The 14,933-nt window shown below is 39.0% G+C and overlaps 1 protein-coding gene across 2 annotated transcripts in view; it reads left to right on the top strand.

Annotated features, from left to right (window-relative positions):
* The window catches only part of RALGAPA2 (Ral GTPase activating protein catalytic subunit alpha 2), a 212,842-nt gene that overhangs the window by 141,328 nt on the left and 56,581 nt on the right, over positions 1-14,933 (top strand). For both annotated transcript variants that reach the window (XM_063130176.1, XM_063130175.1), the window contains one exon: positions 9,596-9,723. In XM_063130176.1, coding sequence (XP_062986246.1) covers positions 9,596-9,723 — 128 coding nt within the window. The remainder of the gene's footprint in view (positions 1-9,595; positions 9,724-14,933) is intronic.

Raw genomic sequence — 14,933 nt, 5'->3', positions numbered from 1 at the left:
AGATTGGTTGCTGGTAGCCTACCTGAAGAAGAAGTTACACCACAACCTCCATCTGACTCTCAACATATTAGGGGATCTAGGGCTCTGTGTGAACCAAGAAAAGTCCACTTTGTTACCAACACAGTCAATAACATTTATAGGAGATCTACTGGACTCAACAACAGGCAGAGCCTATCTTCCCAGGGATCGAGCCTGCTTATTGATATGCAGAGCATAATCCTTGATAAGGAACCGTCACACTACAGCCTACAAGATGCAGCATCTCCTGGGTTATATGGCCTCTATGGTAGCAGTTGTCAAATGGGCCAGGCTCCGTATGCAACCCATACAGTTATGGTTCCTTCAACATTTCAACAAAGATTACAATGCAAGACTCCTTTTCCTAGATGTTCCAGACGACATCATTCCCTCACTTCGCTGGTGGATGAAAATGCACCATCTCTCACATGGCGTTCTTTTTCAACAACCCCCACCATCTCGTGTCCTCACAACGGATGCATCGACTAGCGGATGGGGAGCATGTTGCAGCTCTCTCCGTATCCAGAGCCGTTGGTCGACATGTCCAAGTGCTTACACACAACACCATGGTATTATGGCACATCAACAAACAAGGCAGCACTCAGTCACCGAAACTGGTCAATCTCACCCTCAATTTGTTTCAGTGGACTATCCCCAGGGGTATACCTCTTACAGCCCTCCACATTTCTTCCACACCACAAATGGCATTCAGGGAAAATACTCGACTCCATTTTCCTGGAGTGGGGTCAACCAACAGTGGATTTATTTTTCACTGCAGAGAACAAAGTGTGCAGGGACTATTGTTTGAGGGCGGGCATAGGTCAAGCATCGATGGGAGATGCGTTTCTCCACAACTGGCATGGGACCCTATTATACATGTTTCCACCTTTTCTCCTCCTGCACAAAGTCGTCTCCAAGATAATGAGGGACAGCACCAACTGTATTCTTATCGCACCATATTGGCCCAGACAGACATGGTTCTCTCCCCTCGTGCGATTGGCAACGGGACACACATATCGCCTACCTCCGATACCATCCCTATTATCATGCGATCAGGGCCGGTTACAGCACCCCGATCTGAAAGCATTGAAGCTAACAGCATGGAGGATCCACAATGTCTAGACTCGATACCGACTTCGACACGTCCTCATGTTATCGATATCCATCATGCTGTCCCCCCGTTACAATGGGTGCCAGCAGGCATTCAGGAAGTCCTTCCGCATCAATAAAACCATCTACTGCTAGATCATATGCCAGGAAATGGGCAGCCTTCTCTTCATTTGCAACATTGAATGCCTTCACAGCTAACAACTGTGCAATTATAGACATTCTAGCCTTTTTACACTATCTGTATAAGAAAGGACGAAAATACTCTTCCATGAGTATACTTCGCAGTGCTTTCCACATACCGTGGAGAGATTGATCACAGAACTCTATACTCGACACCTCTCATTAAAAAATTCCTATGCAGTCTAAAGAACTTAGTACCACCTGTCAGGCCCATGTCCCCAGAGTGGAGCCTATTGGTGGTCTTGAATGTGCTGGCAACTAGTCCTTTGAACCATTGGCTACTGCACCTCTCCATTTACTGACTTGAAAAGTTGTGTTCTTGGTGGCCATCACATCGGGAAGAAGGGCAGGTGAATTTTCTGCCCCATGTATAGATTCACCTTTCACTATTTTTCATAAGGAAAAGGTGGTTCTCAGACCAGATCTCGCCTTTCTACCAAAGGTAGTATCCGATTTTCATATTAATCAGCCTATTGTTTTGCCCACATTCTTTCCCTCTCCAATAACAGATTTGGAGAAAAGATTACATTGTCTCGATGTGCGCAGAGCATTAGCTTTCTATAAGGATAGGACACAACAATTTCGTTTTACTCAAAGACTGTTTATTTGTTATGGAGGAAAGCAAAAAGGACAGCCAGTGTCGACCCAAAAACTTGTGAATTGGATCGTAACACACTATCAAATTGGCATATCAGTTGTCAAAATTACAGCTCCCACATGACATTAGAGCGCATTCCACTAGGAATATGTCTACATCGACGGCGTTTGCCAGGGGACTTCCACTTCATGATATCTGCAAGGCAGCAACATGGTCTCGACTGCTGACCTTTGCCAGGCACTACAATGTTGACATTTGTTCCCAAAGTGATTCCTCCTTCGGTAGAGCAGTCTTGTCTTCAGTGCTGCAGTGACACCTTTCCACCACTGGTAAGTGAATTAGCTTGGTAGTTGCCCATAGGTGTGATGCACAGAGACCACAAAGAAGAAGAACAGGTTGCTTACCTGTAATTGGTTCTTCGAGTGGTCATCTGTGCAGTCACACAACCCTCCCACCATCCCCTCTTCGGTGTCAACTTGATACTGAGGAATTTTCCTCTTGGTAGCGGGGATTGACGTATCGGTCACAAAGGAACTGAGGGGAAGGCTGGAATATGCTGGAGCATGCGCAGTGGGGTGGTGGGGGAGGGTTCCTACCAAAAATAACGATATTCAGCTAGTAAATATTCCCGGAATGAGGGTCAGCGCAGGCGCAGAGCCCATAGGTGTGACTGCACAGATGACCACTCGAAGAACCACAGTTACAGGTAAGCAACCTGTTCTTCCTTAATGCCCATAACCTTTCCCCCCCCCCCGGCCGCATTCTCTTTCCTCAACCACCAATCATTGGGTGGATTCACAGCCTTTGTGCAGTCTTCTCCCTCCCCCCACCCATTCTAAAAGGTTGAAATGCCCTTCCCAAGGCTTAGTTATTGTATTAAGAACTTGAAGCTAAAATATGCTGGTATTTTTGTTTTTGGCCCCATCCACCACCTGACTGTGTCACCCAAGAGCTTCTCTGAAATCAAATTTGGCCCTCAGGCTGAAAGAGGTTCTGTACCTCTATTGTAGAATATAGATTGGTACATTAGAGCTTATGCTAGAAAGTTCTTATGCTCTGCAGCTCCTGCTTGAATCCACTGAGATTTTATACTGTATTGTTGTACTAATGTTGTTCCCCGCCTCGATCCAAATCAGGTAAAAAATAAATTATTATTATTATTATTTGGATTCTGATTTGTTTTGGGTTTCAGCTATTTAGATGAGACTTCATATTCAGCTTCATTCACCAAAGATCCCACATAATTATTATATAAATATTACCACTTGTTTTACAGATGCTTTATTTCCCCTAACTTACAATGCAGATTTCTTAGTACATCTGGCCGATATCTTCAATAATGTTTTTTCCTTGTTTTTCAAAACTAGCCTAAGTCTAATGTCAGTATCCTATTCAGCACTAGCACTAATGTAAATTACATTGTGCTAAAGTAAGCTAACCCTACCACATCGGCAATAGAGCTTGCTAGTGCAACAGGTTTTCTAGAGACTATTTATGTTTAACAGTTATATGAGTTTTATTCTTCACTCTGATTATCTTTGTGGTTTCTTAAATGTTGAATATAAATGCAAAAGCAGTCTGTAAATGCTTGTATATTATCTCATTGATTGTTAGCAATAAAGCAAATAGTACATACAGAGGAAAAACCTATTTAAAAGGCCTTAGAAATAAATATGTCTTCTCCTGGTGATAAAAAGAAAAGAGGGTAGGACCATGCAAGCTTTCCTAGAAAAGAAATTCAAAGATACAATGCATACCTGGAGTATAGTATAAATGGGCAATTAATTGCTCCCTTAAATGCTAAATTAATTTTTCTCACTAAATTCTTTAAAGTTGTTGCTCATTTAATTTATACCTTGCATTCTGTACAAAAGTATACTCCATGCAGCTACTATGCTTGTTGTATAAACATCCTTGCAAAATGTGTGACAGAAGGAGGTAGTCATGCTTGTTTATTTGTTTGTGTGTTTACATTGTATAATAAAAATGCCATACTGTGAAAGAAAAATACCAAATTAGAAAATTAGTGTTAGTCTTCCATTTAAAATATAACTATTACAATGTGATAAAATTAATCAAGACATTTCTAGGGCAAATGTGGCTAACTTTTGTTCACCAGCTACTGACCCTAGAATGAATGAAAGAAGCTTGCAGACAGAAATGACTGTTTGGCTGCAGTCCCTGGTATTTAAATCATGTTCTCTAATCAAATGAAATGTCACTTCTCTGTCAGGTTTCAGGATCCATGGTAACATTTGGCTTTTTATATACATAATGTTAGCCTTTTTGTTTGCATCTAAGTAGAGACACCTGGAGCAATGTTAACATTAACCGATTTAGTATTAATAGCTTCATTATATAAAAATCTCTGATCCAATAGTTGTTACTTTTGTTATATTGCTACAGCTTTTATTGTGTTCATTTTTTATCCTCCTGCTTGGCAACCAGGCAATGATTTGCAAACTTTTTTGTCCTGATTAATTAACCAATATAATTATTGGGAACTGTGATGCAGTCTTTTGCTCAACAAAGCCTCTGAGAGAAAACAATAGTAAGTCTGTTAGTATGAATGCATTCCACGCATCACAGATGTATTAAGATATTCTAAACAATGAGACGAAAAGCTGCCTGCAAAAGCGGACAAAGAATGCCATGCAGACTCTACACGCTGTGCATACCGCCAGGGACACACTGAGAGTTCCCTGGGACACAGATGCCTCGTTAGATTGCAGCTAGTCATCAGAGATTAATTCTCAGCCATTTGGTACAATAATTTACTCATTCACCAGCTTTTTAAACTATATTGCTTACTATGGAAGATAAGTCTTCGTATTCAAATGGTTTATTTAAACTTGACTGTATTTTAATTGAGCACAATGGCATTGATTATTTTTGTTCAGTAATTAAAACAGAGCAGAAGTGAAAATCTGGGGAATATTAATTGTTTCAAGGAGATGTGAGATTTTTGAAGACCTATGGGACACTTTCATTCCTTCTCTATGCATTTTACCAGACTAGAATTTTGCTAAGCTTGGAATGTTTAATATAACCAGCTATTTTTTCAAAAAGAAACCTTGTTTTGAACACATAAAAACACACTAATTTTAAGATCATGAAACAGACATTCTCTATCTGGAAGCAGGAAGATGGTCTATATAGAAAGAAGTCTATCCTAACATTCAGCCCAAATCCTATTTATTATATTCAGATTTTTTATAGCCTACTCCATCACAAAATTTTCTAAAGTTATTCTATGTACTATGTATGTCAAGGTAAGGACCTACAAATCATGGGAACTAGTTTTAAAAGAATATTGAAGTGGTTGGTTCATCTCGTTGTGGAATTCAGGTGGAAATACTGAACAGACTAAACTTATCGATCTAGAATGATCACTATCTAAATTCCAGAACACCTTTTTAAATATTCATATCTTCTGCTCTAGTGCAAAGGTAGTGCACTACAGCAAAAGACAGAATGAAGATATTTGTTACGTTGGTCTAGCATTGACATATATCCCAGATTGCTTGTATTTTGGGTATGCCACACAGTGTCCATTTGGGCCACTGACTGGCCCAGATTTCTAGCTTTCCGATTTTGAGGCAGAAATGTAATGCAGAAGTATTCTGCCCAGTCATATAAGAAGCAGCAAGCTTGCTCCTGCTTTCCATGGTTCTAACCCCTGAAAGAACATCAACTGGCCTTGAGGGCCCTATTGTCTGAAAGACAGTATAAAGATAACATAATTTTAAGGTGCTGTGATTGATATTTTAATATTATATTGGTTTTATATGCTTTAAACTAATTTTATGATTTTATGTATTTTATTTTATTTAGTGTTGTTCCCCGCCTCGATCCAGAGGGAGAGGCGGCTAATAAATAAATATATTAATTATATATACACAAAACCATGCCAGGTAAATGCTTTAAGAACTGCTATGATTTTTAAAAAGTTTGGTAAACAGCTGTTGTGAGTATGATTGTCAAAAGGTGGAGTATAAGTGAACTGTAATAATAATGTCATGTTTTTAAAACATTATAATATTTTTTTTAAAAAGCCACCTTAAATGAAATTTCTTTGTAGACACGTGGGGTACAAATCAATCAATCAATCAAATAAATTTTTCCAAAGTTGAAAATATGGACATATCAAATAAAAACAAACAAATATCATCAGGGAATTCCGATCCTATGTACACTTACCTGAACATAAGCCACACTGATGTTTTGCCTAAAAATTCCATCATCCTCACCCAGTATAGCTAAAAGTGAGGGATGATGGGTGAGGTTACAAGTTGTCCAGCCCTAGATATTACTCCCATTTTTCATAGTTTTAGAACCATAGAATAGTAGAGTTGGAAGGGGCCTATAAGGCCATCGAGACCAACCCCCTGCTCAATGCAGGAATCCACCCTAAGCTGAGCCATAGTTGTTACTGATCAGCTTGTACATTTGCTAGTCAAGCCTTTGGATTTTCCCTTATTGATCAATTCTTTAAATTATGTTTTTTGTTTGGCTTCCTGCTATAAGACCCACTTTTTCTTAGCAATGCTAATGTAATAAGTTAAGTTGCATGAATTGGAGCATTGCTGGTCTGATTCTACCCATAATGCCTGTAATTTCATCTAGTAATGTTGAAACTAGCCCTATTGAGACATTCAATCTATGTAGAAAGTAAACACCCAAGGAGAGGAAACATCGTGGCTCACATGGAGAGCCTCCATGGATACAGGAGGCTCTCCTCTTCAGACCATCAACCTCCATGAGTACAGGATGCTGGGAACGTGCAAGGAGGAATCTTCCTATGCAAACTGAATGCCTAAATAGAGCTACTATTGAATCTAAATCTGAATCTTTCCATAAAGTAGGAGTATTTAATATTAGGAACTTGGGGCTAGATAGATTTTTAAATTTTGTATATTCCTTTTAAGTGTTTTTTTCTTATGTGAATCACCCAGAGAGCTTCAGCTATAGGGTGGTATACAAATGCAAATCATCATCATCATCCAGAAACAGAAGGATTCCTAATACAGGATCAAGTTATAGCAACGAAGAACTACCAAAAATACATCATAAAAGATAACAATGCAACAACAGACCTATGCAGGAAATGCCACCAGTTTCAAGAAATAATAAACCATGTAACAGGAGGATGTAAAATTCTGGTAGGAATGGACTATATGGACAGACACAATACAGCTGCAAAAATAATTCACCAACAACTGACCATCAAATTCAATCTTATCAAACAACCTCTTCCCTCCCCATCCCCTTTTCCTTGTGTGTCATGTCTTTTATAGAATGTAAGCCTGTGGGCAGGGACTATCTTCTTTACTGATCTATTGTAAGCCGGTCCGAGAGCCTTTTTGGCTGAGGTGCGGGATAAAAATATTCTAAATAAATACTATACATACTCACCCGAAACATTCTTGGAAAAGGTAGATCATAAAATTTACTGGGACAGAACAATGCATACTAACAAAACAATACCTTGCAACCGACCAGACATCACAGCCATTGAAAGTCGATAATAGTTTTAAGTTGTCCTATGTTTTATGTCTGAGTTTTGTCCTTGATGGATCTATGGATCGTAATAAAGTGATGATGATGATGATGATGACATAATGGCCATAGACAAAAAAGAAAAAAACACATACCTCATCGACATAGCAATACTAAATGACAAAAATGTTATTGAAAAGGAAGAGGAGAGGAAAATTTACACCACTGGCCATGGAAGTCAAAGATCTATGGCAACAGGAAAAGGTCACCATTATTCCGTTAGTCACATCAGTCATCAGCATCACATCAAAAAACTATACAGAAAACCTTCAAAAACTGAGCGTACCAAAATACATCCACACCAATATCCAGAAAGCAGTCATAATTAAAACTTGCTCAATTGTCAAGAAATTCCTGAATCTGTAAAAGACAGCATGACTTGGCAAAGCTTGTCATGTTCGTCTAGAAAAACCACCATGAGCGAGAAAGAGATGATGATGATGGTGATGGTGATGGTGATGATGATAAAGTTTTCCAGCACTCCGTTTCCCAGTGCATTGCCAGTGCTCCTCCCACTGCTACTATAGTATCAAAGTAAGAAAAGGGAAGGGGGTGTGTGGCTTTGGGTGGCTAGGGACTGCCTAGAACAGCTTTTGGGGAAATGGAAGGTTGGTAGAGCTGGGCAGGGGACACAAAAGGATCAGAAAAATTAATTGAGCTTTTTGAGATAAACAGCACAGCTTCTTTCCCCAAAGATGTACCTGGAAAATCCCTGTGAGGAAAAGCAACCATCCATTGCAGCAGGGGAGCCATCAGGTTCAGAGCCTTCATTCATGAGTGGCTTTACTTAGAGTGACCATATGAAAAGGAGGACAGGGCTCCTGTATCTTTAACAGTTGTATTGAAAGGGGAATTTAAGCAGGTGTCATTTGTATATATGGAGAACCTGGTGAAATTTCCTCATCATGACACCAGTTAAAGCTGCAGGTGCCCTGCCCTCTTTTAAATCTGGTCACTCTAGTATAGCTCCTGCAGCTTTAATTCCCTTTTCTATGCAGCTGTTAAAGATACAGGAGCCCTGTCCTCCTTTTCAAATGGTCACCCTACTTTACTATTAAATGGCTGTATCCTAGTGAATGAAGCCTCTGGCCACAACACCAATATTGATGGTGATATATATGTTTATATATCAGGTGCCCTAGCATTTTCAATATAACTTTTTAAAAATATGTATGGAAATGAGGGCAGGTTTGTATATAATGTCTGTTATGTAGACATCTTTACTCATTTTGTTTGAATTCTTAAGGGTGATGCTTAAAGTAAAAAACCAGTTTGATTTTATTTTTGTGCTTAAAATGTGTTTATCAGTTTTCACCATTCAACTAAGTATAGAAGAGGAGATTGTAGAAAACTGGACATTGAATTTTCTTAAACAATTTTTCCACATTGAAAAGGACCACATATTAATTTAAGATCTTATATGGAATATACTGGGAAGTACAAGAGTAGCAATAAAAGTAAAGATACCGTCCTCAATTAAAAGTAGCATCTATACAGATTTATTTATTTATTTATTTATTAAACAATATTTATATACTGCTCCCCATTCAAGTATTTCAGAGAGGTGAGCAAATAGAATAAAAATAAAAACAGAATAAAATACAATAAAATACATACAATACTCCTAAGGCTGCAACCCTATACACACTTATTTGTAAGTCCCATTGAATGGAATGGGACTTCTGAGTAGACATGCATAGGATTGAGCTGCAAGTATGTTGATTACCTGTCAGAGTTGGGCACTGGCTCTTAATAATTCAAAGTTGTACTTGTCTTTAAATACCAACTTCATCTTTTCTTGTTGATTAAATTAATTTATTGTCCTTGTCTATAATAGCTATTTTATTATTCTTGAAGTCAGATCTATTGTTTTAAACGTATTACAAATAGGGAACTTAAAATGAATGCCTGTTAGGGGTGGGCTTATTTTAAGTGTTTTAAGCTTTGTTTTATTACACATCTGAGCCCAGACACATCTATTTGGCTGTTAACAATAATGTTTACACATTTACTAATGCAACTTGCTGCTGAAAACTCAATGTAGCACGAATGTCTCCCACAGCAATAGCACCTAGTATTGCCCTTTGCTTTTCTTTCATGATATATACTGATATATTTATTTATTGGCAGGTACCATTTTTTGGTCCTTTGTTTGATGGAGCAATTGTGACTGCAAAACTGCTGCCAAATCTTATACGGTCCACATGCATCAATGCCAGCAGAGCTGTGAAGTCCCTTATAACTCTCTATCAGAGTTTGTATCCTTTTCAGATAGTTCTCTAATTTCTTTGTAGCTCAGGATCACTAATTACATCTCTTCTCTTTTGAGGTAAGTTTTCAATAAGAATATTTGCCTTTGTGAGTCTTTGTGCAGAAAAATACTTTGCTAAATACTTTATACTTTAGCAAAAGCAGCATTTTTATATTTGTTCATGCTTAACTTTAAACTGATCTATTTGATACATAAAGGGCAAAGATTGAGAATTGTCTGACTCATAAACAACTCCTGCTGCTTGGATTCACATGACATGACAAAGCACGGGATTCTTATGGCTTAAGATGCAGGTCCACATTAATACCTGCCATTTCCCCATTAACTCCAGTGGTAATGATGGAGAATTTTCCAGTAAATTTAAAAAAGGTGGTAGGGAAGGTATTAAAGGAATGGAATATAAACAGATTGGAAAGGGTGGTTAAAATAGAGGAGTTAGATCAAATAAAAGAAATATTGATGGGGGGAAAGTTGTCATGGTTTAACTATATGCAGTTAGAACAATGGGTAAAGAAATGGATAAAAGAAAATAAACAACCTAGAGAGTATACGAGTTTTGAAAAAATGATAGTACAAAGACAAGAGAAAGAAGGGAATTTGATTACAAAGGGAATAATGAGTGAAATATATAGAATATTGATGGCAAGAGAGGATCAGGAAGATGGTTATAAATTGGTATGGGGAAATGATATTAAATTTCAAATAAGTAACCAGAGTTGGGATAAGATATGGAAAGCACAGAATTTGAAAACCTTATCAGTAAGGATAAAAGAAAAAAATTATAAATTGGTATGGCGGTGGTACCTAACACCAGTTAAACTAAATCAAATCGAGAAGAAATATTCAATATTATGTTGGAGAGGATGTCAGGAGGTGGGCACTTACGTTCATATGTGGTGGGCATGTAAATGTGTACAAAAATTCTGGCAATCGGTGTATAAAGAGATAAAAGAGATAACTGGAATAAGTTTAGAGTTATCCCCGAGCATAGCACTGTTGTCAATATATGATGGGGTGAACTGCATACAACCTATTAAGGATTTGATTACGAACTTATTAACAGCAGCAAGATTAATAATAGCTAGGAAATGGAAGATACAAAGTGAATATCAGATTGAGGAATGGTATAAAGAATTATGGGACATAGCCATCAATGATAAATTAACATGTAATATTAAAATAGAAAAAGGAAGGTGTAATTATAATGAATTTGAGATTATATGGAAACCGTTTTTGGAATTTGTTTTGTTAAGAGGGAAAGGATGTACACCTGTACAAGAAATATTACAATTTTGGGAAAAGGGATGAAGGTGTAGTTGGTCCCGGTGATGGGTGCACTGTTGTTTTATTTAATGTAATGTAACTAATAAAAATAAACTCTTGGGGGGAGGGGAAGATGCAGGTCCACTCTTAGGGACAGAGACTTGGCATGGTCTCTCCCTACTCACCAGCACTACTACTATGACAACTCAAGATGTCTTCCATGAGGGATCTTAATATCATAATGCAGTGGTTCCCAATTAGCTAAGTACTGCGGACCCTTTGTTTTTCAAATGCCAAGCCATGGACCCCCTCCTTTTGAAAAATTTATTATCTCTATGGTAGTTATCTGTGCGAAACAATTTTTTGGAGAAAATAAGGGGGTAGCCCCTAATAAGCAAAGGATTTTAGGTGTACTAAAAATAAAAAAACAGACCATAAAATTTGTGATATTTCTGATATTACCACGCAAAAATGACAATGATTTATTTAGGAATATAAAGATGAATTTAATTTTACTAACTTCTAGTTTACAATTGAACAAATTATGACATATCTAGCAGCTACTAAACCTAACTGTGATGTGAGAAACCATGCCTCTTTTTGTCCCGAACAATCCCTTCCACATCCGGTTCAATATTTCCTACTTTTAATCTCAAATCTGGATCAACATCGAGCCAATTTCTATGCTTGTTCTTCATATAACAAAATGTCAAAAATGTTTGTTCAAAAAGATATGTGGAACAAAAGGGAACTAGATGTTTCAAAGCTTTTTCACCTAACTTCTTATAATCAGGAAAAACCGTCACCCGGAATTGGTCCAGTCTATATTCTTTGAAAAATGATTTCAATGAACCATCACAGGTCACGTCAACAAGTGCATCTTGCTCTTCCGCAGATAGAGTTGTTAGCTGTACAACATCACCACATTCAAAAGGATTCCTTATCCATGAGTTTTCAGGATTAGGTGCGGGGAATTAATCTCTGAAGCTAGCCGCTAAATCACGCAGGTGCTCAGTGATGTTATGTTTTACTTCTGGTAGGAATTTGTCATCAGTGGACTCCAGAAATGAATGGTGAATATGTGAATGGTGCCACGGACCCCCTGGGTGGGTTACACAGACTCCCTGGGGTCCGCGGACCACCAATTGGGAACCACTGCCATAATGAGTCTTGCAGCCCTGTCTCTTGCCACCCACTCTTGGCAACAGTCTTGCGAGCTTTCCTTCCCCACCACCAGTTCCACCTAGGAGCACCTCACTGCAGCGCAACTGAGAGCTGCACTAAGTCCCTTTGATATTGGACGACCTTTGTACAACCAGCGCCAGCGCTGACCATCCTCTGCCAGGGCCACCGAGCCAACAGGGTGTTAAAGACCCCGATTGTGTGTCTCTCTCATCTCACTCAGTCGATGAGTATATATCGGACTCTACATCAATTTCTTCTGTTCATCCTTCAATATCATCCCCTGAAGACATTGTGGAACTATTGACAGGACCTCTCCCTCACAGGATTCCTTCCACTTCACCGACCAGGTCCTGCATATGGCCGAGGCCCTGGGTATAGAAACCCAGCAGCCTAGTGAAAAGATTCAAGACCCTGTCTTTGACATCAATTATACAGAGGCATCAGCACTAGTATCGATCCCGTTCTTGCCCACCTTGCTGCACACCATGAAACAATCATGGAAGGCACCTTCCTCGATGACACCGACATCGAAGCAACTGGAGGCACTATATAAAGTACAAGAGAAAAATGCCAGCTTATTTACACATCCTAAGTCAAACTCAATTATAGTCAAGTCATTGCAGGGCAGAACCCAGCGAATTCATGCCTCCCCAGCTAACAAGGAAGGTCACCACTTGGACTTACTAGGAAGAAGGATTTATTCATCAGCCACCTTAATTACCAAGCTTCCATGGCCCGTTACCCATTATTTCTATGGGAGAAGATTGAATCCCTGTGCAACTACCTCCCAGAAGAGAAAAAAAAGTTGGCCTGGGTCTTCCAGGACAAAGCCACAAAATGGCTCACCAGCAATTAAGTACTAGACACCAAACAGAGTGTGATGCTAAGGCCATGATTGGCACTACAGCTCTCTGCAGGCACACATGGCTATGCTACACAGGCTTGACCCCTGAGGCAAGGGTGCATATAGAAGACCTGCCCTTTGACGACGAGAGCCTCTTCAACACATCCATAGACAACACCATGGATTCTGTCCAAAAAGCCAAGGCGAAGGCTAAGAAAATTGGCATCTCCCAACGCTACCAACAACCTGTGCCCTTTAAACCTCGGAGATGGAACAGGCAGCAGCATTTCTACCAGCCTCACCATCCACACAGAGAATTCCACTACCACTGGTATTGTTTTTCTTTTCCAACTGACACTCTACATTCTTTGTCTACTGAACATGCTGTTTGTTTTGCCCCCTTACGGTTTTTTTTTCATAAGTTTTTGTATTTCTGCAAACTTTGGGTTTCCCTCAAGCATATAGATACTTCCCTCCTCTTCCTCAGTGGGCACATTTAGCTACAGTCCTGTCAGCATTCACCACCCGAGTTCTCTATTAGAAGTAACAATATTTGAAAGCATATAAAAATAATTGGGAATTATGGGGGATTTCCTCTCCCTAGCATTGCCACCACCGATGGGGATATTCCTCCTTCACTGGGTAGGCCCACCTATGGGGTTTCTTATTTATAGCACATGCTTATATTTCTGGACCTGGGGAACACTCTGCTGCTATAACTCAGAGTTCCATAAGCTGAACCTTTTCTGCTGCCACCAGTTATGTTAAAATACTTTAAAACTTTCTACTAATTGGTATAAGAAACTTGGACATGAGATGGACACCAACTCTAGAGACAAAATGAAGTGTTGAAGAAATGATTTATTAAAAGGATATTTTGTACATAAGATATTACTAATATTTACTTTGCGGTTTTCAAAAGACTGCTTAGTGACAGTTCTTAAGGACTCAAGAGATGTTGTTGCTGCTACAAGCCTCTTAATAACTTCTTTTACTTCAAGTAAAATTCTCTAAACCTTTACCCTGGCCAAATGCCCTCACAACCAGTTCCAGCTCTTGGGTACAATCTTCCTATGACTCTCAGAGCTCCTCCTCTTGTATTTCTGGCTACTTGGGACAGTTTATCTGGGTATTTACTGTCTGGTTCTTGAACCTTCTCTGGCAAGATCTTAGGGCAGCTTCCTGGCATAACATAGCATCCTGCTGCCTCTGCCTGAGCTTCACCAGCAACATAAGGTTATCCCACAGGGAAGTAATAGCTTACTATTCAGGCCTTAGCTATTCACTTTGTCTTCAGCTTTCTCCTAGTCCTTCTAAAAAAAACACCACACCCCAACCAGCAGACCATTTCCCTCACTCTCCCACAGACTAACTCTGACTAACTTAACTGCCAAGTGTCAATTCCTTAACTCAACCTAGCTAGAATCCCCAGCAAATCAGAATGGTGGTCTCTCTCCCTCTTCATAATGTCACTAAGCAACTACTACACAGGTCTTCGACAGTAAGAAACTGTCAAAGACCATCTTGTAGCCTCACCTAATAAACGTTACATAACAACAATGATTATAGACAGGCATTTCTTCCCAGGAACCAATAACAGAAGTGTTTGAAATCATTCTAAAATATTGTATTGCTCATTATATGAAAGAATATTTCATGGACCATCTTGTTTTTCTCCAGAATTTCCAATTCTGCAGTACATGGAATAAATAGATGTGCCTAAAACACTTATATGTGCCAAGGTCCATTCTGATTGAGAGAGTCTGAAATATGAATATGATACATTGTTGGGCTACCTTTAAAAAAACGTAAATAATGCCTAAGCATCACTTTTGGAAAAAAATGCATTAATGAAATGTTATCAAAGTGATAAATTTTAAATGATCCTGTTTCCCTCTGTAGTG

The sequence above is a fragment of the Elgaria multicarinata genome, chromosome 7 (genome assembly GCF_023053635.1).
Source record: "Elgaria multicarinata webbii isolate HBS135686 ecotype San Diego chromosome 7, rElgMul1.1.pri, whole genome shotgun sequence".
Taxonomy (NCBI): domain Eukaryota; kingdom Metazoa; phylum Chordata; class Lepidosauria; order Squamata; family Anguidae; genus Elgaria; species Elgaria multicarinata.
The sequence above is the reverse complement of the archived record's forward strand: the minus strand, read 5'-3'. Positions and strand labels throughout refer to the sequence as shown.